Raw genomic sequence first — 24287 nt, forward strand, 5'->3', positions numbered from 1 at the left:
AGACAAACTGCCGTAACCTCTGCCGTTCAGGAGCCCGGTTACTTATTTATTCGTTACCCTTTTTCTTCTTCCTCCCCCCAGAACCTTTTCCTCCCCCCCTCTTTTTTTTCCTTTTTTGGGAGACGAAAAATCTCCGGAAAGGGGGAGAAGAGCTCTTCGCTCTTTCTCATTTCCCCGCCTCCTTCCCTCCCCCACCTCTCCCTCCTCCGGCTTTTTCCTCCCAACTCGGGGAGGTCCTTCTCGGTGGCCGCCCCGACGGGGTCTGAGCACCTAGGCGGAGGCGGTGCGGGCTTTTTGTAGGGAGGTTTGCGCCTGCGCAGCGCGCCTGCCTCCGCGATGCATGGGGGTGGCCCCCCCTCCGGGGACAGCGCATGCCCGCTGCGCACCATCAAGAGAGTGCAGTTCGGAGTCCTCAGTCCGGATGAACTGGTAAGCGGCTCTGCCCTCCCACTTCTCCTCCCTCCCGCTCCCGCTCCCGCGGCGGGCGGGGCTGGACGGTAGTTGCGGAAACTTGGCGCTCCTCGCTGCCTGTTGGTGGTAGCAGCGTCCAAGGCAGCGCTGTGTCCTGCCTCTTGTCCTCCCAGAGTTAAGTTTTGGGAGGGTGTGAGCAAGGTTAGTGCTGTGTCCGAGATGCGGGTCTGGCCTCAGAGGTTCTTCGAAGCTTGTAGGAAGGGCTGGAGGGAGAGAAGAGGGACTGACTGTGCACGTTGAACGAGAGCAGAAGCATTTTAGGGAGATTCTTTGCAAATGTGGATAGGAAACTGAGCTCCAGATTTTTTTTCTTTCCTTTCTAAAAATACTAATTGAGCACGCAGATTTTCTCCCTTTCCGCTTCTGCAGATATTAATCGAGCGCCTCTGTGTGATAGGTGGAGGAGTTCTGTTGACGCAGTGGTTAAGAGCTCGGCTGCTAACCAAAAGTTTGGCAGTTCGAATCCACCCGTTGCTCCTTGGAAACCTCGCGGAGCAGTTCTACTCTGTCCGGTGGGGTCGCTGTGAGTCGGAGTCAACTCGACGGCAACGGGTTTGGTTTTGGTTTTACGTGCTGGGGATACAGAGCTGGCAAGGACCCTGCCTTCTAGAGGCTCCTTTCTGTGGGCAGGGGTGGGAGAAACAGACAGTGAGCATATGAACAAGTGAATGAGCAAGATAGCTTAGTTAATAGTATTTAATAAAGTGAAACCGGGGTAATGGGGCGATATTAGATGGGGTGGTGTTAGGAAGGGCTTGTCTGAGGAGGTGTTCTCAGGCGGAGAAAACAGCAAGTGCAAAGGGCCTGAGGGAAGAATGAACTTGGGTTGTCTCTTGGGCTGAAAGAAGGCCAGTTTTGTCTGGGCCTTATTGGGTGAGGGGGAGAGTGTTACACAAGTAGGCTGGAGAAGGGGAAGTGGGGCAGATCAGATGGGATCTTGTAAGTCATAGTGAGGAATCTGTATTATTCTGTTTTCAGTAGGAAGCCATTGGAGAATTATAAGCAGAAGGGTAGCATGACCAAATGTACGTTAAAAAAGAAAAAAAACAGCAACCAACCAGCCAGGATCGTGGTTGCTCTGGGAAGATCTGATGGGGGCGGAGTAAGAATGGAAGCCCAGAGAAATGAGTGAGATCTGTGAGGAGGGTAGTCCCAGGGGAGAGCTGTTGGTGACTTGGACTCAGTTTTTGTGGCAGTAACAGGAGGGAGCCAGTTGGCTAGGGAGAATGGAGTTAAAGGGCTGTAACGCAGATGGAGACAATTTTGATGGGCGAGAGAGCTCAGCTGTGAGAGAGTTGTGTCAGGAGTTAGAACGTCCTGACCCCACACCACGCCACAGAATAAATTCCAGATGGAGTTACGGCTGAGATCTAGAAAACAAAACTGTAAAAGCACTTTTGGGACTTTTGGGAGCCTGACATCAGGAGCAGAAACCCTAAGTAATGAATTAATTACAGGTAAATTTTATTGAGTGCCTGCCACGTGCTAGACACAGAGCCAAGTGTTTTACACACAAAGAAGAGCAAGGCAGATTTCACTACTTAAAAATAAGAGCCACTTTCATTTATCGGAGATGCCGTGGGTAAAGGTAAAACATTGGGAAGCAGGTGACATCAGAGAGTTAGATTTCATAACACACAGGGAGCAGTCACTCACAAATCAGAAACGCACACAGCTACCAGGAAAGTGGAAAAAATATGTGAACAGGCAGTTCACAGAAGTAGTAAAAATGGTGTGTAAAAATAATCAGCTTGCCAAAGAAAGGCAAATTAAAATATCATTTATACTTACCTAATTTTTCTCTTTTGGAAAAAACATTGGGACATAGGCGTGCGTATACATTGTTGGAAGGAATGTAAAGGCATATAACCTTTTTGGAGGACAGTCTGGCACTTTTATCTGTCTGCTCTGACCCAGCATGCCCATGTTTAAGAATTTGTTAAAAGTTCTTCATTTTTCTCCTTAGACGTGCCCCTTCTCCACTCTTGTCTTACTCAGTAAATGGCTCCACAATTTATATGGTCGCTTAGGCCCAAGAATCTAAAAGCCACCTTTAATTTTTCTCTTTCTCACAACCTCTACTCAGTCCATCTGCAAGTATGTCAGCTCTGCCTTTCAGAATATGTCTGGAGTCCAGCCATTTATGATCATCTTCATTTCCGCCAGCATATTCCACCCCACAATCATCATTCCCCAGGCACCTGTAGTAGCCTCAGCCCCCAGTTGGTCTTCTTACAGTTCGCAGAACAGCTAAACATCTAGAGGAATCTTTTCATCGTGCTCCTTCCCTGAAGGAATCCTCTCCAGAGCTCCCCAGTCCCTTATGTTTGGAGTGAAATGCACACCCCTTACTGTGACCTACAAGGTCCTTGTGAGCTGGCCTTTGCTTACCTCCTCTCCTTACCTTCTCCTCTTCGGTGTTCTTTAATCACACTGACCTGCTGCTCTTCCTTCGATACTACAAGCTCATTCCCGCCTCTAGGGCTTTATTGCTCACCTTCCTGCTTCTGGGAACAACATTACCCAGACCTCCAAATACCTGTTTCTTTTTGTCGGTATGTTCTCTGTTTAAATGTCATGTCATTCAGAGCACTTCCCTGACCATCCTATTTAAGATAGCATTCTCCTTTGAGTCCTTGGGTGGTGCAAATGGTTAAGTGCTTAGCTGCTAATGGAAACGGTGGTTTTAGTTCACCCAGAAGTGCCTCAGAAGAAAGGCCTGGTGACCTACTTGTGAAAAATCAACCACTGACAATCCCGTGGAGCACAGTTCTACTCTGACACACATGGGTCCGTCTCTTTTCTGTTTTATTTTCCTTCATAACCTGCCATTACCTGAAATGATAAGTTTTATCTGTTTCCTGCTCCCTCGCTAGAGTGTAAATTTCGTGAGGAACCTTGTCTGTGTTACCTCTGTTCCCTTGGCACCTTGAATGATGCCTGGCACACGATTACTTGAAATGAGTGGATGAGATAATTGGGCCAGTACACGAATGTATATGGAAGAGTGTTTATTGCAGTAGTGTTTGAAAATGACGATCATAAACAATCTAAGTGTTCATTAATAGGAACCCTTTCTTCGAATAACTGAGGGTCCGTTCTAACAATAGAGCAAGAGCTTCCCAGAGGTTGGATCTCTGTTCCCAACTGCTGAGGCACCCCAGGCAGCACCGCTGACTCACACGGTGCAGTGGGATATTTTCAACGTTAAAGAAAAACACAGCTGCGTTTGTTGGGTGCCCTGGGAGCTCATGGGGGAGGCCGCCCCATTTCAGCATTAGGTGGCGCTGAAGCCTGTCTCATGACGTCATGTTTTTGTGAAGCTGGGATTTCAGCAGTTGCTAAGCACCTGGCAAAAGTCAGTGTGAAACAAGAAATAAGGGTGGTGCTAGCCAATCTGATTCCAAGATTTGAGAAGTTCGCAGTGCCAAACAAGTGCCCGGCACAAATGTGTAATTTGAGAAAGAAATAAAAATATTTTTTTCTTTCAGTTTATGTGTATTACTTTTTCCAATGCTACTAAGGTCTTAGAGCGTAATTATATGTTAAGATGTTTGGATCTGATTACTTAAGTGGGTCTTTTAGGAACTTCCTTTGGGCTGGGGGTGCTGTGAAAGTTACTGAGACAGATAGCCCCGGTGGTGCAGTGGTTAAAGCGCTTGGGTGCGGAACAAAAGGTCAGAGGTTCAAATCCACAAGCAGCTCTGCTGGAGGCCGATGTGGCAGTCTACTTCTATAAAGATTACAGTCTTGGAAACCCTATGGGGCAGTTCTGCTCTGCCCTAGAGGGTCACTGTGAGTCAGAATTGACTCATTGGCAGTGGGTGAAGGGCACTGTGAACTGGTCACATTTGACAGTCTCTGGGTTAAAGGAAAACATTACTAAAAAGTACGCAGAATGAGACTTGATTTATGTAAGGATAACATGTTTGCATTTTTTAAAAGTTCACAAAACTTTTAGCAGTTATTTGTGTTCCGCTTTGGGTAAGTGGATAGGTGGGTAAGGGGCCTTTGTGGAGCAAGGGGTATTTAAGGTTGGAGAGTTCTCCAAAGGGCTGGGCGAGTGGTACACTGTAGGTACAGAGAGCTCTTAGAATTAGCTGCAAGATAGAGTTTCTGCGTTTGCTGTTATAAGATAGGTGTGGATGTTGCTGGCTTGTTCAGAGTCGGGGTGGGGTGGGGTGCTTGACTGCTTTAAAAGGAGTTGATCCTGATTCATTAAAAACACCATTTATTGACTGTCTACCATGGAATGTATAATCGTATTTATAGCCTAACTTATTCCAAGAAAGATTTAAAGCAGGAATATACTGCTTTAGGTAAAGTGTATGCTACATCAGTAAATCAGAATGTTATCCCTGTTTTCAAATTATTTATAATTTAGTGAGGGATTTCCTATACGTATAACAAATATTTACTCAGATTTTGGGTGGCACAAACTGTTAAGCACTTGGCTCCTAACCAAATGGAGGTTGAAGTTCACTCAAATGCACCTTGAAAGAAAGGCGTGGTGGTCTGCTTCCAAAAAATCAGCCGTTGAAACCCCATGGAGCACAGTTCTACTCTGACATACGTGGGATTGTCATGAATTGGAAGGGACTCTATGGCAACTCTGTTTTTTTTTTTTTTTTTTTTGTACCATGTGCTGGATACCGTGCCAGGCAATGAGGATATAAAGATAAATAAAACATGATCCTTGCCCTCAAGGATTACAGTCCTGCGGGAGAGACAAATGTGTAAACAAGTAGTTAAAGTTCAGCTGAGAACCTTGCTGAGGTATGGATAGAGCTAGGAGGAGTAAGAGAAGACTTTATAAGAAGGTAATATCTGAGCTAGGTCTTAAAAAATGAATAAAAGTTTAGTCTGGAGGAAGCACGTGAAGCAGAATGAACTTTGAGAAGTCTTTTGTAGACGGAGCTTAATGTCGGGCTGGGAGAATGTGGAACCACATAAAGCTGTAAAAGTGGGTTGCGGGCGAATTGTAAGGACCTTGAATACTTCGCTAAAGGCAGAGGAGAGAGAATGAGTATTTACTGAGAACCTACCACAGACAGACCTTACGTTTTGTGACCTTGGGTTACACAGCCAGAGCAGGGCAGTTCCTGAGTGGGAACCCAGCCTGTGACCTGCCATCCCCCTGGAGTTTAACCTTATCCTCTAGGCAGTGAGGAATCAGTGTTTGGTGTGAAGGGTTGGTGGCTAAAGTGGTTAGAATGTATGACGGAAGCATAGTCCTTCCCATCAACTAGAACATTCATGTCTGCTGCTTAGGATACCCTCCTGCCCAGTCTCAGAATGCCTGGAAGTAGAATTAGTCAGAAGGGTGGTTGGCTTGGTAAGTGTGGACTCTGAGCAGAGGGAGATAGAGTTTTGAGCGTGATTTCCCTCAGGCCTCTCTGCAGTGACAGTTCTGGCAGCCAGATTCAGGCCTGCTTCCGCGTTTTTGTGTTTTTATTCAAGGTGAGCAAATTCTTTGTGGTTCTCTCACAGAACAGCCGATGGGTTCCAGCTTTGTTAATTTAGTCGCACACCAGGCCTGGCCCCTTGAGATTGCATTAGGTCGACTTGATTAGCGTTTTGGGTGTTCAGGACCTCTTCAGCCTTGCACCTGTAGCCCATGTTGGTTTCTGCCCAGCAGTGGCTGATCAGCTCTGTATGAGGGGATTACTGGTCTGTCAGGAGCAACCACTGTTTGTTCCGAGTTCTTTGAGGACACCTCCCTGGAGTTGAGAGTCTTAAGCAGTTTAGTTCAGATTAATAGGCATTTATTGGTTGCCTGCTGGGTGTTAGGCAGGCACAAGGGACCCAAGATGAAGGAGGGATCCAAGATGAAGGAGAGGTGTTGCCTGCCTGAGAGGAGCGTATAATCTGTGAGGGAGATAGATCTCTCCTAGAGAGGGGCTGTGGAAGCACACAGGGACCCTGGGTCTAAATGGGGAGCCGTGAGAAACCTTCCTGGAGGAAGAGTGCCTGAGCTGAGTCTTGAAAATAGAGGTTTGTCCAGTGGGAAAGGCATTCCAGGCAGAGACAGCATGGTGCGGAGGAGGGCCTGCATGTTGTGCTGGATTCCAGGGGGTGGAGGAGATTCTGTTGCTGGTGAGTAAGTAGGAAGGTGTGGAACATCAGGGAAATGTAGGTGGAAACGTCAGATGGCACTTTTGTCTGCCATTGTGCTGAGCTTAGACATCTTTCTGAGGACAAGAAGGTATGAATGATTAGACTTCCCTTTTAGAAGGAGCACCCTGATTGTGGTGTGGATAGACTGGTGAGGGAAAGGCTGGGGACCGATGAGATACTAGTTCACTGCCTCAACTAGGGCAGTGGTAACAGGGACAGAGAAGAGGGGCAAGAGACCAAAATATTTAGCAGTTAAAAATGACCTGAACTTGGTGAATGATTGGATAGTAATAGTCGTCATTTAGTGAACACCTGTTATGTCCTGGGCTTAAGCCAGTGAGTGATTCAGTCCCTACTGGTTACATAGTTCATAAGGGATAGAGCCAGAACTCCTCCGCTTAAAGAGAGGTTTCTGACTCCAGCGCCCATACTCTTTCAGCAGTTTTGTGCCAGTATAGGTTTCTGACTTAAGTGCCATCTCCTGAGATTGGGACTAAAAATCAGAGGGTTTTGTGGAAAAGAGAATTTACTTTTAGACGTGTTGGGTTTGAGTTATCTGTTGAATATCTGCAGGGGGCTCAGCAGGTAGTTAAGTATGTGAATCCAAAGCACGGAAAAATGGTGAGGACTGGAGGCAGATACTTGGGAGTCATCAGTATGTAGGGCGGCTTGTCAGGTATGATGAGAAGTGGACCACCTCAAACCCACGAGAGCAGCAGTAGAACAAGGCAGAGGAGCCTGGGAAGTCAGAGAGGTAGGAGGAGAGTGTGGTGTGGAAGCAGAGGGAGAACTTGTGCAAAGATGAAGCAGGGTCTCAGCTCCAGTGTGTCACGTGTAGCGGAGGGCCAGCGAGGTAAGGACTGAGACGGGCTGTACATGTGGCAGAGTGGAGCTCCTCAGCCTATCCGGAGAGGCTTTAGTGATAATGGTGGTAGTGAGAGAAGGTGTCGTATTTAGGAAAGAGCTGTGTGTAAATCACCAGTGATCGCCACGTTTTGCTGATTTGGACCCACCCATCTGTTTTTCCAGCATGATGCAGTAGAAAGGCTGTACAGGTGAAACCGATAGACCTGGGTTTACATCGGCTCCGCCACTTTCTTCCATTTGCATGACCTTGGGCCAGTCAGCTTTGTAACCTGTAAAATGGAGACAGTGATAAGTTAGTTATGAAGATTAGAGTGGAAGTCAGCTAGCACTTGTGCTCGGCACCAAGAAAACGTTAAATGGATTCTCGTGTTTAAGTCATTATTTATGCGGCAGCCAGGTAGAGTGGAATGAGCATTTGTGTTGGGAATATGGAGAGTTGGGTCTGACTTCCTGTGGCGCCTTCAGATGGAGGCTTTGGCAAGTCACGTCACGCAGCTTCAGGTTTCTTACGTGTAAAAAAATAGTAGTTTATTCTTGTGAGGTTAACGGTTAAGATGAGAGTTCTAAAATACCTAAGTTCATTTGGTGTCTGACATTAGGGTAATACGCACATGAAAGCTCTCGTTAAATTCCTCTAAGTTCTACTGGGAGTTCGGTGGACCAAAGCCTAGCTAATTTGGTTTTCAATGTGAAAGATTACTAAAGGTCGCCACAGCCAATCTGTAGCCTAGCGCAGAAAGCTTTTCTGAGTTCTGTCTCCCTCGTTCCTTTACTGAGTTACCCCATGTATCCTGGCTCCACCTTCCTCAGGATTCCAGCTACCAGCTCCGCATTGGTCCACCTTGGTCCACTTCTGCTCCAGATAGTTCATTCACCTGTCCTTCTAGCACCCAGCTTTCCTGTCTTATCTCATCTGAACATGGAAAGGTTCGGTCAAGTCGGACCGTTGAGAAGATGGCAAGGAAGAGGTGTAGAGGCAAGACTGTATTTACAAGTGTCTGATTGCTCACTGAGGCACCCTGGTGGCACAGTGGAAACCCTGGTGGCATAGTAGTGAAGCATTACAGCTGCTAACCAAAGGGTCAGCAGTTCAAATCCACCAGGCACACCTTGGAAACTCTATGGGGCAGTTCTATTCTGTCCTACAGCGTTGCTATGAGTTGGATTCGACTCGACGGCACTGGGACTGGGTGGGTGGTACAGTGAAGCGACTGACTGCTAACTGAGAGGTCGGCAGTTCGAAACCACTGACCACTCCATGGAAGAAAGATATGGCAGCCTGCTTCTGCAGAGACTTACAGCCGTGGAAACCCCATGGGGTCACTGTGAGTCGGAATTGACTGGTGGCAGAGGGTTTGGTTTTGGTTTTGATTTCCTTATCAGGAGTTGAAGTTAGAGTTGGAAGGGTGGGTCTGGAGGCAGGACACCTCCGCTGTCATACCAGACAGGCAGGTACAGCGAGTCCCTGAGGGGGGACTCAGAGTTGTGATCTTGATTTCAGTTTTAGGGAGGAAACAAAGCATTGATTTTTTTTTTCCCCCCTCAAACAATTTTTATTTCTTTTTTTGTGGTAAATCCTATACATGTGAATTACCTAGAATTCAACCAAGAGGTATGTCTTGGGGTTTGAGTCCTAGAGGTGGGCATTTGCCCCAGGGTCGACGGAACTCTATTTAGAGTACCCCACTCCCACTCAGGTGGGAACAAGCTTTTGACTTGTGACGTTCAGCTTTGACATTGTCCCAAATGACATTTGTCCCCCATATCTCCCAACCCTGGATAGACTTGGCTAGTTCTTCTCAAAGTAGTTTGGGATTCGCTTGGCTTTAGTGCGGGAAACTAGGATTCCTATTTAGTTGTTGGCTTTTTTTTTTTCTTCACAGAAGCGAATGTCTGTGACAGAGGGTGGTATCAAGTACCCAGAGACAACTGAAGGAGGCCGCCCCAAGCTTGGGGGACTGATGGATCCAAGGCAGGGCGTGATAGAGCGGACCGGCCGCTGCCAAACATGTGCAGGTAAGTGCTGGGGGCCGGAGAGGAATCCTGAGGGGAAGGAGAGTGCCTTGGGTCCTTGGAGAAAGCCAGGGCTGAGGGTGGACACCTTGGAGACTTGGTCTCTGAGGTGAGTGGGAGCTAGAAGGGAAGATGTCAGTTCTGTGCTCCCATAGGAAACATGACAGAGTGTCCTGGCCACTTTGGCCACATTGAGCTGGCCAAGCCTGTCTTCCATGTGGGCTTCCTGGTGAAGACCATGAAAGTCCTGCGCTGTGTCTGCTTCTTCTGCTCCAAACTGCTTGTAGACTCTGTGAGTGGCTGAGGGGCCCTGGCCTGGGGAGCGGGGCTGCTTGGCCGGGGGAAGGGGCCAGGCCCACCTGATCTTGCTCTGTTTTGTCTCCAGAACAACCCAAAGATCAAGGACATCCTGGCCAAGTCCAAGGGGCAACCCAAGAAGCGTCTCACACATGTCTATGACCTTTGCAAGGGCAAAAACATCTGCGAGGGTGGGGAGGAGATGGACAACAAGTTCGGTGTGGAACAGCCTGAGGGCGACGAGGATTTGACCAAAGAAAAGGTGACTGGGGCTGCCAGAACCTGGCGGGAGGGAGGCGGCAGGAGGTGGTCAGAGGGGTCTGGAGGGAAGAATGACAGGAGGTAGCAGAAGAAACAGGACCCAGAAGGGGATAGAGGAGTGGGAGGCGTTGGCCTGCTGGGGGAGTACGGCTCTGAGGGCTCCTCTCTCACCTGGGAAGGGCCATGGCGGCTGCGGGCGGTACCAGCCCCGGATCCGGCGCTCGGGCCTGGAGCTCTATGCAGAGTGGAAGCATGTCAACGAGGACTCTCAGGAAAAGAAGATCCTGCTGAGCCCCGAGCGAGTGCATGAGATCTTCAAGCGCATATCCGACGAGGAGTGTTTTGTTCTGGGCATGGAGCCCCGCTACGCACGGCCGGAGTGGATGATCGTCACGGTGCTGCCCGTGCCTCCCCTCTCCGTGCGGCCCGCTGTTGTGATGCAGGGCTCAGCCCGCAACCAGGTCAGCGTCTCGGGCCTCGGCCTCTTAGCTGGGTGGCAGGTGTCTGGGGAGGAAGCATCTGGGAGTGGGGTGGGGGTGTGCAGGGGCCCGTGGTGGGGTGGAATACTCGGGGGTGACGGACAGATAGATGTGTGTTTGGAAATACCCTGTCACCTACCAGCTGTGTGACCTGTCATGAGGTCCTTGGTGTGGTTAAAGGTCACGAGGTGCTTATCTGTAAAATGCAAGTCCCAGGTGGTATGAGGATGGGAGGTGAGGGCCGGGGTGGCACATAGGTGTGAGTGCTCAGTAAGTGGTGGCCACGGTTGTGATGATGGTGGCTTCCTACCTCAGGATGACCTGACTCACAAACTGGCTGACATTGTGAAGATCAATAATCAGCTCCGGCGAAACGAACAGAACGGCGCGGCAGCCCACGTCATCGCAGAGGACGTGAAGCTCCTGCAGTTCCATGTGGCCACCATGGTGGACAATGAGCTGCCTGGGTTGCCCCGTGTGAGTCCACACAGTCCCCAGCCACCTCCTGTGCCTGAGAGGAAAAGGGGTCAGAGGCAGGGTGACCGCCAGCATGAGGTCTCAGTCCTGGCAGAGAGGCCAGTGCTGACTGCTGGGCGCTTCCCACCCCTGTTTCCTCACAGGCCATGCAGAAGTCTGGCCGTCCCCTCAAGTCTCTGAAGCAGCGGTTAAAGGGCAAGGAAGGTCGGGTGCGAGGGAACCTGATGGGCAAACGTGTTGACTTCTCAGCCCGCACGGTCATCACTCCCGACCCCAACCTCTCCATTGACCAGGTTGGCGTGCCCCGCTCCATTGCCGCCAACATGACCTTTGCGGAGATTGTCACCCCTTTCAACATTGACAGGTACGTCTCAGTTCAGATGCCCTGCCTTCGAGTGGCCAGGGAGGCATGACCATAGTGGTGAGGCTTTGAGAGAGGTGCTGCTCTCCCTGCCTTGAGGGATGGGCTCTGGTGAGAAGCGGGTAGGGCTGGAAGTTTAGAAGGTTGGATTTCCACTTGGGGCTTTGGGGTGAGGGTGGCAGCAAGGATTTCCGGGGAAGCGTTTTGTTCATTGCACCTCTTTCCTCCCTAGACTTCAGGAACTAGTACGCAGGGGGAACAGCCAGTACCCAGGGGCCAAGTACATCATCCGAGACAATGGCGATCGCATTGACTTGCGTTTCCACCCCAAGCCCAGTGACCTTCACTTGCAGACTGGCTATAAGGCATGTAGCAGGAGGCTCTCTGAATGGGCACGGGCTGGGGTTGGGGGTCTGAGGCTGTCCTGTTCGTGAGGAGCCAGGCCTGCTGACTCTTTGTTTTAAAGGCTGCTGCTGTTCTGGGCATGCTTGTAGCCGCCCACCACTGACGTTCAGGGTGGGTGTCACAGAAACCCCAGGGACACGTGAGGGATTAATGTACGTCGGGAAAGGGGGAGAGGGCAGAAGGCTTCATGTTCAGAGTCTTTCTTGGTTTTCCTGAGACTGAGTGTCTTGAGGTTGATGGATACTGTGTCTTACTCATCTCTGATAACCTGGTGTCTAGGCCAGAGCCTGGCCCAAAGGGAGTGTTTGATAAGCATTCCAAGTGACGTAAGTAGCCTACATTTCAGTCTACAAAGCATTTTAGATCTGTCGTCATTTCACTTGTCCTGTACCTCCTTCACTGAGACCTTTCTGGTCCTCACCTCGCTAGGTGGAACGGCACATGTGCGATGGGGACATTGTTATCTTCAATCGACAACCAACTTTGCACAAAATGTCCATGATGGGCCACAGGGTCCGCATCCTGCCCTGGTCTACTTTTCGCTTGAATCTTAGGTCAGTCCCACGACTGAGGGAAGCAGCTGGGAGCAGCGGGCTGGGGCAGGGCTGCCCCCCAGGTTCACTAGAGACGTCTCCCCAACTTGACTTTCTCTTTACTACAGTGTGACGACCCCGTACAATGCAGACTTTGATGGGGACGAGATGAACTTGCACCTGCCACAGTCCCTGGAGACACGGGCGGAGATCCAGGAGCTTGCCATGGTGCCACGCATGATTGTCACCCCCCAGAGCAATCGCCCGGTCATGGGCATCGTGCAGGACACGCTCACGGCAGTGCGCAAATTCACCAAGAGAGATGTCTTCCTCGAGCGGGTGTGTGGCCCTGGAGCTGAGACCTGGCTGGGGCAGGCAGCAGGGTCCCTGGGTGGCGAGGTGGGAAGAGGGAGAGGGAGCTGTGGCATTTTGCCCTGTCTGCCCTAAGACTGCCTTTTCTGGCGAGGTGGGAGGAAAGCAGCTGAGGAAAATCGGGGGCCAAAAAAGTGTGGGGCTCTAGCACCTTACTTAATGCTTTAAAATTTCACGTAATTCTAAAATTCCGGAAGTCTGTAAAGTAAAGATGAAGGGAAAAATAAATGATCTTATTAGAATTTTGTTTAGCTGTTTATTTTTACCTTTGTTTATTCACTTATTTTCTAATTATAGAAGTGATTTGTGCTAATAAAAAAAAAAAATTGTTTGGAAGAATTTTTATTGAAAGTTTGGAAAGCACTCTGCCTTGCCTGATGTCCCTTTGCCTCCAGAGTCTGGCCTCCCCTGGCATCCTGAGAGGTGAGACTTGCAATTCTGACTGCCGTCCCCCGCCTCTTCCTCTCAGGGCGAAGTGATGAACCTCCTGATGTTCCTGTCCACATGGGACGGGAAGGTCCCCCAGCCAGCCATCCTCAAGCCGCGACCCCTGTGGACGGGCAAGCAGATCTTCTCCCTGATCATCCCAGGCCACATTAATTGTATCCGTACCCACAGCACCCACCCTGACGATGAGGACAGTGGCCCTTACAAGCACATCTCTCCTGGGGACACCAAGGTGGGGGCTGACTTCTGGACATGCGGGGACAGGGTTTGGACATAGGAGTCAGAGTAGAGGCCCTGAGTGGGTGCTTTGTTCCCAGGTGGTGGTGGAGAATGGGGAGCTGATCATGGGCATCCTGTGTAAGAAGTCTCTGGGCACATCAGCTGGCTCCCTGGTCCACATCTCCTACCTGGAGATGGGCCATGATATCACCCGCCTCTTCTACTCCAACATCCAGACCGTCATTAACAACTGGCTTCTCATCGAGGGCAAGTGCAGCGGCTCTACCAAGTCCTCTCCTTGCAGCCTTTCTTCCCACACTTCTTATACTGCTCTTCCACCATCACCTTCTCTTTCCTCCTTGGATTCGGTGTTTTTCCATCTACTCTTTGTACTGTGATTCCATCCTGCTTCTTGGAAGTCCAAAGGGGTGTTGCTGATGTTTCTCATTATTTCTAGGTCATACCATTGGCATTGGGGACTCCATTGCTGATTCGAAGACTTACCAGGACATTCAGAACACTATTAAGAAGGCCAAACAGGATGTGATAGAGGTGAGAGGGAAGGCTGAGCAAAGACTGAATGAGAGGCACTGAGAGACTTGAATTTGGCAAGAGCAAAGACGGTGTGAAGGGTAGAGGGAAGGGAAACAGGGCAGGGGCTGATGTCTCACTGAGCGCTCTGCCTCTTCTGCCCAGGTCATTGAGAAGGCGCATAACAATGAGCTGGAGCCCACCCCAGGGAACACTCTACGGCAGACATTTGAGAACCAGGTCAACCGCATTCTCAACGATGCCCGAGACAAAACTGGCTCCTCTGCCCAGAAATCCCTGTCTGAATACAACAACTTCAAGTCTATGGTGGTGTCTGGGGCCAAAGGCTCCAAGATCAACATCTCCCAGGTGGGGAGCCTTATCTTTTCATATGTGGGGCCACAGTGAAGGTTGAGAGGAAAAAGAAGGCAGGTGTGTGTTGGGCGGGGGGGATTTGGGGAAGAATATCAGGGACTCTCAGGGAAAGGAAGTTAGATCCACCACATGTCTTCTGTGTCCCAGGTCATTGCTGTCGTCGGGCAGCAGAATGTGGAAGGCAAGCGGATCCCATTTGGGTTTAAGCACCGGACTCTGCCTCACTTCATCAAGGATGACTATGGGCCTGAGAGCCGTGGCTTTGTGGAGAACTCCTACCTGGCCGGCCTCACACCCACTGAGTTCTTCTTTCATGCCATGGGGGGTCGTGAAGGGCTCATCGACACAGCTGTCAAGACTGCTGAGACTGGTGAGGTCTTCAGACCCAGGGCCCTGCCATGGCTGGTACCGAAGGGTACCGCAGGCTGAGAGAACCCTAGGGGTGGGGTGGGGTTCTCAGCCTAAAGGCTGAGATGTAAGTGTGGCCTTTGTGACATGCAGGAAGGGTAGAGCTCAAGAGTGAGGTGAACACCCTCGTCCTGATTGCTTTACAGCGTTCCGTGATGCAGGGTCTCTGCTCTGGGCCTGTCACGTGGAGGTGGTTCTTGGGGAGCTCTATTGGGCCTCATGCTTTCATTAAAGGTTCTCAGGAGGGTGGGGACTGCCAGCCCCAGGGGAGAGCTGGCTCTTCTGGGGATCAGGTGGGCCAAAGCCCTAGACTGGGTAGCAAGGTTCCAAGATAGGGCAGTGTCTCCTGGCCTTGGGTCGCTCATCTAATGACCTATCCCTAGGATACATCCAGCGGCGACTGATCAAGTCCATGGAGTCGGTGATGGTGAAGTACGACGCAACTGTGCGTAACTCCATCAACCAGGTGGTGCAGCTGCGCTACGGCGAGGACGGCCTGGCGGGCGAGAGTGTGGAGTTCCAGAACCTGGCTACCCTTAAGCCTTCTAACAAGGCTTTTGAGAAGAAGTGAGAAGAGGGGCAGGCGGGTGGTTCTGCCCTGGGGGACTTGAGGCCTGAGCTGTAGAGTTTTTACTTCCTTCCCCCCACCAGAGAGATGGCTTTACCTTTTAAAGCACTGTCCCCACTCTCTGAAAGCAGCTGTGAGATGGGAGGTGGCGTGGGGTGGGGCATACAGTTGAGGCTCATCCCCACTGTGTCTCTGGTGATGGCAAAAAGCAAGCCCAAGGGGGTGGGCACATGCCAGGCCCCACTGGCAGTCCTTGAACCTGGATCTTCTACTTCCCCGCCCAGGATTCTTGCCCCTAAAGCCCTGTTCTCGTGGCTCTGCAACTTGGGAGCCTCACAGTGCTTGTTGAGGTGATCAGACCCCAGAGCGCCCTTGCCCCTGACCCCACTCGTGCTGCCTGCAGGTTCCGCTTTGATTATACCAATGAGCGGGCCCTGAGGCGCACCCTGCAGGAGGATCTGGTGAAGGACGTGCTGAGCAACGCGCACATACAGAACGAGCTGGAGCGGGAGTTTGAGCGGATGCGTGAGGATCGGGAGGTGCTCAGGGTCATCTTCCCAACTGGCGACAGCAAGGTGCGTGTGGGTGGGAGTGCCGGGCTGGAGAGTGCAGCTGCCGGGTGGCCGTCCCCGGCCCATCCCTGTGACCCTCCTGCCGTGTCCTCGTCGCTCAGGTTGTCCTTCCCTGTAACCTGCTGCGCATGATCTGGAATGCTCAGAAAATCTTCCACATCAACCCCCGCCTTCCCTCCGACCTGCACCCCATCAAGGTGGTGGAGGGTAAGTACCTGCTTAGGGGGGCTCCGGGCCAGGCTGGGGGATGGGGGCCTGCCGGGCCCGGCCTGACAAGCTTTTCATCCTGCGCTTGGCCCCCAGGAGTCAAGGAGTTGAGCAAGAAGCTGGTGATTGTGAACGGGGATGACCCCCTAAGCCGGCAGGCTCAGGAGAATGCCACGCTGCTCTTTAACATCCACCTGCGGTCCACGCTCTGCTCCCGCCGCATGGCTGAGGAGTTCCGGCTCAGCGGGGAGGCCTTCGACTGGCTGCTTGGTGAGATCGAGTCCAAGTTCAACCAGGCCATTGTGAGTGCCATGCTCTTGCTGGGTCCCTGTTTTTCTCCTTTTATCTATGACGTCTCTGGCTCCTAGAGCAGCCCACCTCTGTGTGCAATCACCTAATAATAGCCCTCTTTCACTATAGGACTTCTGTGTGCCAAGCCCTGTGTCAGTGGTTTATCCTTTTTATCATAGCAACCTCAGAACAGCCCTGCTGGGGGTGGTGGTTGGCAGTTCCATGTTGCAGAGGCCAGAACAGGCTTGGAGAGATTGTATGACTATATTGTATGATAGACACCCAGGTAGTAAGTGTCATAGCGGAATTTCAAATAGGATTATTGTTTATTTTCATGCACTCTCTGTTGTGTGCAAAATTCTGATTTAGTTGGAGTTAGGGAATTGGAGTAAGTAGGGAAGAGATTACAGATACCGGGATATGTTACCACTACTTTTATGAATGTCATGGATAACGGAAGGGGAGAAAAGCATAATTACAGGCTTGCCTCTAAATCTGCTTAATATAGATCGTTTTATAAGTTAAGTAATTAAGAATGCATTGGGGAAAACGACAAAACATTGGAAAAAATTAAAGAAGACCTAAAAAAAATAGAAAAACATTTCACGTTCATGGAATGTAAGACTTAATGATGACTGTATTCCCCAAATTGATCTACTGATTCGATGCAATCCTGTCTGCCTGCATTGCAGAAATTAAGCTGATCTTAAAATTCATGTGGAAATGAAAGGGACCCAGAATAGCCAGAACGACCTTGAAAAAGAAAAAAGTTGAAGGATGCGCACTTCTGATTTCAAACCTTATTACAAAGCTGTAGTAACAAGACAGTGTGGTACTGGGATAAGGAGTGACACCTAGATCAATGGAATAAAACTGAGAATCCAGAAATAAACCTTCACATTTATGGTCACTTGATTTTGGACAGGGGTGCCAAGGCAATTCAATAGGGAAGTTTTTTGTTTTTGTTTTTGTTTTTGTTTTACAAATGGCGCTGGGACAACTGGGTCTCCACGTGCAAAAGAATGAAGTTGAATCCATACCTCACGCTGGGTACAAAAATTAACTCGATGTGAGAGCTAAAACTGTAAAGCTTGTTGTAGAAGAAAACAGTCCTAATCTTCCTGATCTTGGGTTAGGCAATGGTTTTGTAGATAAGACACCAAAAGCATTAAGGAATCAAAGAAAAAAATAGATAAATTGGACTTCATCAAAATTCAAAACTTTTGTATTTCAAAGAGACCATCAAGGAAGTAAAAAAGCAACACACAAAATGGGGGGAAATATTTACAAATCATGTATCTGATAAGAGACTTGTGTCCAGAATATGTCACAAGTCAACAATAAAAAGAAAGATAAACCAAACATTTGAATAGACATTTCTCCAAAGAAGATATACAAACAAGCCAGTAAGCTCACGAAAAGATGCTGAACATCATTAGGTGTCAATGAAATGCAAATTTAAACCACAGTGAGAAACCATTTTATAGTCTTTAGGATGGCTAAAATAAAAAAGGTAGACAATAACTAAGTGTTGACAAGAACGTGGGGAAGTTGGAGCCTTCATGCATAGCTGACGGGAATGATGCATCTGCTTGGGAGAACAGCTCGGAAGTTTCTCAGATGTTAAACATAGAGTTATTACACTGTTGCCATCGAGTCGATTCTGACTCACGGCAATCCTGTAGGACAGAGCAGAACTGCCCCACAGGGTTTCCAAGGAGCGGCTGGTGAATTCGAACTGCTGACCTTTTGGTTAGCGGCTGAGCCCTTAACTACTGTGCTAGCAGGGACCCAGAGTTACTGTGTGACCCAGCAGTTTTACTCCTAGGTATATTAGCCAAAAGGACTGAAAATGTGTCCATATAAAAACACAGGTGTTCCAGAGCACCAGCATTCACAATAGCCAAGCAGTGGAAAGAGCCCAAATGCCCATCCACTGATGAACAGATAAACAGAATGTAGTATATCCACGGAAGAGAATGTTATTCAGCGATGAAAGGTAATAAGCTATCAAGCCATAAAAAGACCTAAATGGTCTTAAATACAAATGACTAAAGTAAAAGAAGCCAGTCTAAAAAGGCTACGTACTGTTTGATCCCAATTAAAAGGCTGAATTTTACGGTATGTGGTAATATTTTGAAAGTAGTGCAGTGCATTAAAGGGGGCAGGAAAATTAGAGTACTGAAAACGGAACAACCAGAACCCAAAGAGAATGTTGACAAAATATGGAAAACGTATTAACATCTTTGATCGATTTGTGTGAAAATGGTCAAACGGTAACCTAACTTGCTGTGTAAACTTTCACTAAAAACACAATAAGGTACTATTAAAAAAAAAAAGAAAGCATTAGGGAGCTTTCTATCTGGAAGGCTGCTATAAAGTGAATATCTAGCGTGTCATTTTAGTATGCTTTTAGAAGTTTGGATTTTACGTGATAAAGTATTTGGGTGGGCACTAATGGTATGCTGGAGATGAACCTCTAACCCCACGCTCATCTGTGCCTTGTTCCCTAAGATTAGAGTGTGGTCTCTCCTTGGCTGCATCCCTGTCTGATTCACCAAAGCGAGTGGTTTGCTTTGTCTGATGCTAGCTTTCCTTACTCCTTAGGCCCATCCCGGGGAGATGGTGGGAGCTCTGGCTGCACAGTCCCTAGGAGAACCTGCCACCCAGATGACCTTGAACACCTTCCACTACGCTGGTGTGTCTGCCAAAAATGTGACGCTGGGTGTGCCCCGACTTAAGGAGCTTATCAACATTTCCAAGAAGCCAAAGACCCCTTCCCTTACCGTTTTCCTGCTGGGCCAGTCTGCTCGGGATGCTGAGAGAGCCAAGGTGGGGCTTGGGGGTGGTGAGCTTGGCAGGAGGAAAAGGAGGGGAACTCTGCCCTGAATAAAGGGTTTTGGAGGGTTCAAAGAGGTCTTTGGAGTTACCAGCATCCCTGTGCCATGAATCCTTCTCCCTTCCCAGGACATTCTGTGCCGCCTAGAACATACAACATTGAGAAAGGTGACTGCCAACACAGCCATCTACTATGACCCCAACCCCCAGAGCACAGTGGTGGCAGAGGACCAGGAGTGGGTGAATGTCTACTATGAGATGCCTGACTTTGACGTGGCCAGGATCTCCCCCTGGCTGTTGCGGGTGGAGCTGGACCGGAAGCACATGACAGACCGGAAACTGACGATGGAGCAGATTGCGGAAAAGATCAATGCTGGTGAGCCTGGGAGGGCAGGCCCAGCTCAGGGTCCTGCCTGGGATCCCACCTCTGGTGTGTTCACTGCCCTCTAGTTGCCCCATCCTCACCGTCTTCCACATACCGGGTCTGTTCCTCCAAGACATCTTGTCTCCAGGATCTGTGCTTTCCTAGCCCTCCTAGTATATCCCGTTCCCCTCGGCATGCCCTTCTGTTCCTGGTATTTCTCCTCCTTTCTGGAGGGATTCTATAAGGATGGGGAGCCAAAAGCAAACCCTGTAAGGGGAGAGCTGAGAGTGAACACTGCCAGGGAAGCAAGGCCTGTTAGTGCGGTCTTTCTCATGGCTCACGCCTGTCCCTGCCAGGCTTTGGCGATGACTTGAATTGCATCTTTAACGATGATAACGCAGAGAAGCTGGTGCTCCGCATCCGTATCATGAACAGTGACGAAAACAAGATGCAAGAGGTAGGTGGGACCCAAGAAGAAACTGGTATGTCAACGTAGGAAATCACTAAGTTGTGTCAGTGACCAAAGAAATAGAGATGCTCCATCCAATTTGAGAATGGGGGATGGTGGAAAGAAATGGTTTTCAAAAGTTTTCGGCAGCAATAAATCCTTGAAATCTAAAGTAGTGGTCAAATAGATAAAATAGGTGGTGGTGAGGTGGGGTTGTGTTTCCGCAGCCCTCTCACCTGGCTTCTCCCCTGGGGCTCCTGCAGCCTGTCCTCCGAAGGCAGTACCAGCTCAGCCATGAGGGGGCGCAGGTGGGACAGTAGGGACTGCCATGTCCTGGGGAAGGTGGTGTGACAGTGTGAAACTGACCAGTGAGCTCGCTCCTGGGCTCCTAAAAGGTGGTTCACGATGTGGGTGCCTGGTTCTTGAATACTCAAAACTCAGACCTTACTCACTGTTGAACTGCAGAAGAGTTGGGGAAATTTTCATCATTCTTGCCAGAGTAGGGTACGGCACCACTAAAGGAGAGTAGTGTCAAGACAGTACCAGCCTGGAAATGTGCTTGGTTAAGTGCCAGAACAAGAATGGGAAAGTGTTGGATGCCTGCTTATAGCGGTTGGGATGCGTGCGTGCGCACGTGTGTACAGGCCAGGTCTTGGACAGGACCATGCAAGATGGGAGTTGGCTTAGGATGGTGGGGTGTGGGTACCTTTTCTTGTTTTGGGGACAATCTTACTTTAAAAGCCTGATAAGTAATCTCAGGTGAACTGAGGAAGTGGCGCCTGGTGGCTGGACTTGGTCCTGAAGAGGCTGTAGTTTGCGGGGAGAGCCTGGGAAGAAACCGGAGAATCCTAGGGTTGCAGCCTCACTCTTGTGGCAGGAGGAAGAGGTGGTGGACAAGATGGATGATGACGTTTTCCTGCGCTGCATCGAGTCCAACATGCTGACCGACATGACCCTGCAGGGCATTGAGCAGATCAGCAAGGTCGGCCCCCCCAGCAGCCTCCCGCCTGCCGCGCCCCTCCCTCCCTCCTCCACCGTGCCTAAGTCGGCTCTCTCCCCCCAGGTGTACATGCACCTGCCCCAGACGGACAACAAGAAGAAGATCATCATCACCGAGGACGGGGAGTTTAAGGCCCTGCAGGAGTGGATCCTGGAGACGGACGGCGTGAGCCTGATGCGGGTGCTGAGCGAGAAAGATGTGGACCCAGTGCGCACCACGTCCAATGACATCGTGGAGATCTTCACGGTGAGCTGCCGCTGAGCTGCCCTCTCGGCTGCCTTTCTCGGTGGCTCTGGGACCTTCCCTGGGCTCCCAGATAGTGCTTCCATAGAGTTTCCTTGCTCAGAGTTTTTTTATGCCTGAGTCCACTTTGGAGCCTGGGATTCACTGACTTGCGACTCTCCCTGCTGATCTCTGGGTAGTGGTGGGAGCGGGGAGCAGAATGAGTTCGTGGTGCTGACCCCTGCCCTGTGCCAGGTGCTGGGCATTGAGGCTGTGCGGAAAGCCCTGGAACGGGAGCTGTATCACGTCATCTCCTTTGACGGCTCCTACGTCAATTACCGGCACTTGGCTCTCTTGTGTGATACCATGACCTGCCGCGGCCACCTCATGGCCATCACCCGGCATGGCGTCAACCGTCAAGACACTGGACCTCTCATGAAATGTTCCTTTGAGGAAACGGTAATGGCAGAACCTCTGAGCAGGGTGGAGGGAGAGAGGGACCAGAAGGTGGGGCAGCTGTGGAAAGGAGGGCACCTGCTGAAGTGCAAATGGGCAGTGGGAATGGCGGTTCTGCACATCCCGGGCACTGAGCGTGGAGGGTCTAAAGGGGCCTCCCTCTGCTTTTGGTCCTTCAGGTGGATGTGCTCATGGAAGCGGCTGCTCATGGGGAGAGTGACCCTATGAAGGGGGTGTCTGAGAACATCATGCTGGGCCAGCTCGCGCCCGCTGGCACTGGCTGCTTTGACCTCCTGCTCGATGCGGAGAAGTGCAAGTATGGCATGGAGATCCCTACCAACATTCCCGGCCTGGGGGCTGCTGGACGTGAGTATGGGGGCCTCGCCGCATGGAACCCAGCTGGGCCGGGGAGGGAGTGAGGCAGGCAGTGGGGTGGGGGTGTCTCCAGTCTCTGGGTGCCTTTCCTCATAAGTCACTGCATATCCCTTTGTAGCCACCGGCATGTTCTTTGGCTCAGCACCCAGTCCCATGGGAGGAATTTCTCCTGCCATGACGCCCTGGAACCTGGGTGCCACTCCAGCCTATGGCGCCTGGTCCCCCAGTGTTGGTGAGTAACCTGGCCCAAGGAAGAGAGCCCTTTAGGTACGTCCGAGGGTGGGTGAGCCGATATTGTTGGGAGTACCCGGTGTCAGGACACTGGAGGCCTAGGGAAAGGCATTGGGGAGTTCGGTTGGTCGCCAGCTCTGGTTTTAACCTGTTTCTCTCCTCAGGGAGCGGAATGACCCCAGGGGCAGCTGGCTTCTCTCCCAGTGCTGCTTCAGATGCCAGTGGCTTCAGCCCAGGTTATTCCCCTGCCTGGTCTCCCACGCCGGGCTCTCCGGGCTCCCCGGGCCCCTCAAGCCCGTACATCCCCTCACCAGGTGAGTTGTTCCTGTCTGTCAGGGGCCAGGTTCATATCCTCCTTGATCCTTCCTCTGGACGAGTCTCCCATCACTTAACTCCTGTATCGGTTTGCTTCCCACAGGTGGTGCCATGTCTCCCAGCTACTCACCAACGTCACCTGCCTATGAGCCCCGCTCCCCAGGGGGCTATACGCCCCAGAGTCCTTCTTACTCCCCCACTTCACCTTCCTACTCCCCTACGTCTCCATCCTATTCTCCAACCAGTCCCAACTATAGCCCTACATCACCCAGCTACTCACCGACTTCACCCAGCTACTCGCCAACCTCCCCCAGCTATTCTCCAACTTCTCCAAGTTATTCTCCCACGTCCCCCAGCTATTCTCCAACTTCCCCAAGCTACTCACCGACGTCACCTAGCTATTCACCAACCTCTCCCAGCTACTCACCGACCTCTCCCAGCTATTCACCAACATCCCCCAGTTACTCGCCAACGTCACCCAGCTATTCTCCCACCTCCCCCAGCTATTCACCAACATCTCCAAGCTATTCACCAACATCTCCAAGCTATTCACCAACTTCCCCGAGTTACTCACCCACCAGCCCTAACTATTCCCCAACCAGTCCCAATTATACCCCGACGTCACCTAGCTACAGCCCAACATCACCCAGCTACTCACCTACTAGTCCCAACTACACGCCAACCAGCCCTAACTACAGCCCTACCTCTCCAAGCTATTCTCCAACTTCACCGAGCTACTCCCCAACCTCTCCAAGCTATTCCCCTTCAAGCCCACGATACACACCACAGTCTCCAACCTATACCCCGAGTTCTCCCAGCTACAGCCCTAGCTCACCCAGCTACAGCCCTACTTCGCCCAAGTATACCCCAACCAGTCCTTCCTACAGCCCCAGCTCACCAGAGTACACCCCAACCTCACCCAAGTACTCGCCTACCAGCCCCAAATACTCACCCACCTCTCCGAAGTACTCTCCTACCAGCCCCACCTATTCGCCAACCACCCCAAAATACTCACCAACATCTCCTACTTATTCACCAACCTCTCCTGTTTATACCCCAACGTCCCCCAAGTATTCACCTACTAGTCCCACTTACTCGCCCACTTCCCCCAAATACTCGCCCACCAGCCCCACCTACTCTCCCACCTCCCCCAAAGGCTCCACCTACTCTCCCACCTCCCCTGGGTACTCGCCTACCAGCCCCACCTATAGCCTCACCAGCCCGGCCATCAGCCCAGATGACAGTGACGAGGAGAACTGAGGGTGAGCAGAGTGCAGCGATAGCTGGCTAGGGAGGAGGGCGCCGTGGTCGTCTTGCCCCGCCTCACCACCTGGTAACCACACCAGCCCTCTTGTACATAATGCCTGTGATATAGTTCCCCAGGGAAGTTCTGGATCCCATTTTCGATGGGCTTTTTGTCTTGTTTTCTAAGTGTGCTTTCTCAGAACCCACTCGCCCAGTTGTGGTTTCTCCTTCCTGCCCCGCCCACCCCAGGCCTGTCCCCACACTGAGGCTCCTTCTTTGCCTGTGGCTTGATTGGGGTAAAGGATGTTTTCACTTCTTAGGGGTAGTTCCTGCTGTGGGTCACTACATTGAATTTTCAGAAGAAACAAAGTTAAAGCCGTCTTGTCTGTTATTTTATTTTTTGAAGTTTAAATAAAGTTTACTAATTTTGATCAAAAGTATTGTGCATCAAGTGTTTAATTGGCATTTGGGGGAGGAAAGAATCCCCAGGCCCCCAGCTCCTCCCTGGGCTGCTGTTGCCCT

At 50.7% G+C, this 24287-nt stretch overlaps 1 protein-coding gene across 5 annotated transcripts; it reads left to right on the forward strand.

Moving 5' to 3' along the window:
• Positions 1 to 226: 226 nt before the first annotated feature.
• POLR2A (RNA polymerase II subunit A) lies at positions 227 to 24202 on the forward strand. 5 transcript variants are annotated; one of them, XM_003416898.4, is made up of 29 exons: positions 227 to 429; positions 9339 to 9471; positions 9624 to 9760; positions 9854 to 10027; positions 10206 to 10487; positions 10821 to 10982; positions 11126 to 11346; positions 11576 to 11708; positions 12178 to 12302; positions 12410 to 12620; positions 13123 to 13332; positions 13418 to 13586; positions 13777 to 13871; positions 14016 to 14219; positions 14373 to 14595; positions 15017 to 15200; positions 15605 to 15776; positions 15875 to 15980; positions 16077 to 16282; positions 18879 to 19103; positions 19239 to 19485; positions 19830 to 19930; positions 20799 to 20903; positions 20985 to 21167; positions 21399 to 21602; positions 21779 to 21965; positions 22093 to 22206; positions 22370 to 22519; positions 22624 to 24202. In XM_003416898.4, the coding sequence occupies exons 1-29, from the start codon at positions 337 to 339 to the stop codon at positions 23778 to 23780; spliced, it is 5913 nt and encodes a 1970-aa protein (XP_003416946.1). In that variant the 5' UTR covers positions 227 to 336; the 3' UTR covers positions 23781 to 24202. The 5 variants fall into 5 exon arrangements, with proteins under 5 accessions (XP_003416946.1, XP_023412174.1, XP_023412176.1 ...); XM_064271715.1 differs by having other exon boundaries at positions 312 to 8780; XM_023556406.2 differs by lacking the exons at positions 11576 to 11708; positions 12178 to 12302.
• Positions 24203 to 24287: the final 85 nt, after the last annotated feature.

This window comes from Loxodonta africana, chromosome 18, assembly GCF_030014295.1.
Source record: "Loxodonta africana isolate mLoxAfr1 chromosome 18, mLoxAfr1.hap2, whole genome shotgun sequence".
In the NCBI taxonomy this organism is placed as follows: domain Eukaryota; kingdom Metazoa; phylum Chordata; class Mammalia; order Proboscidea; family Elephantidae; genus Loxodonta; species Loxodonta africana.

Bases quoted from the DNA above. Each gene is read 5' to 3' on its own strand.
- POLR2A (XM_003416898.4), top strand. From the start codon at position 337: ATGCATGGGGGTGGCCCCCCCTCCGGGGACAGCGCATGCCCGCTGCGC. The intron at 14,596-15,016 runs GTGAGGTCTTCA...ACCTATCCCTAG, and splicing joins TGTCAAGACTGCTGAGACTG to GATACATCCAGCGGCGACTG. The intron at 22,207-22,369 runs GTGAGTAACCTG...TTCTCTCCTCAG, and splicing joins CGCCTGGTCCCCCAGTGTTG to GGAGCGGAATGACCCCAGGG.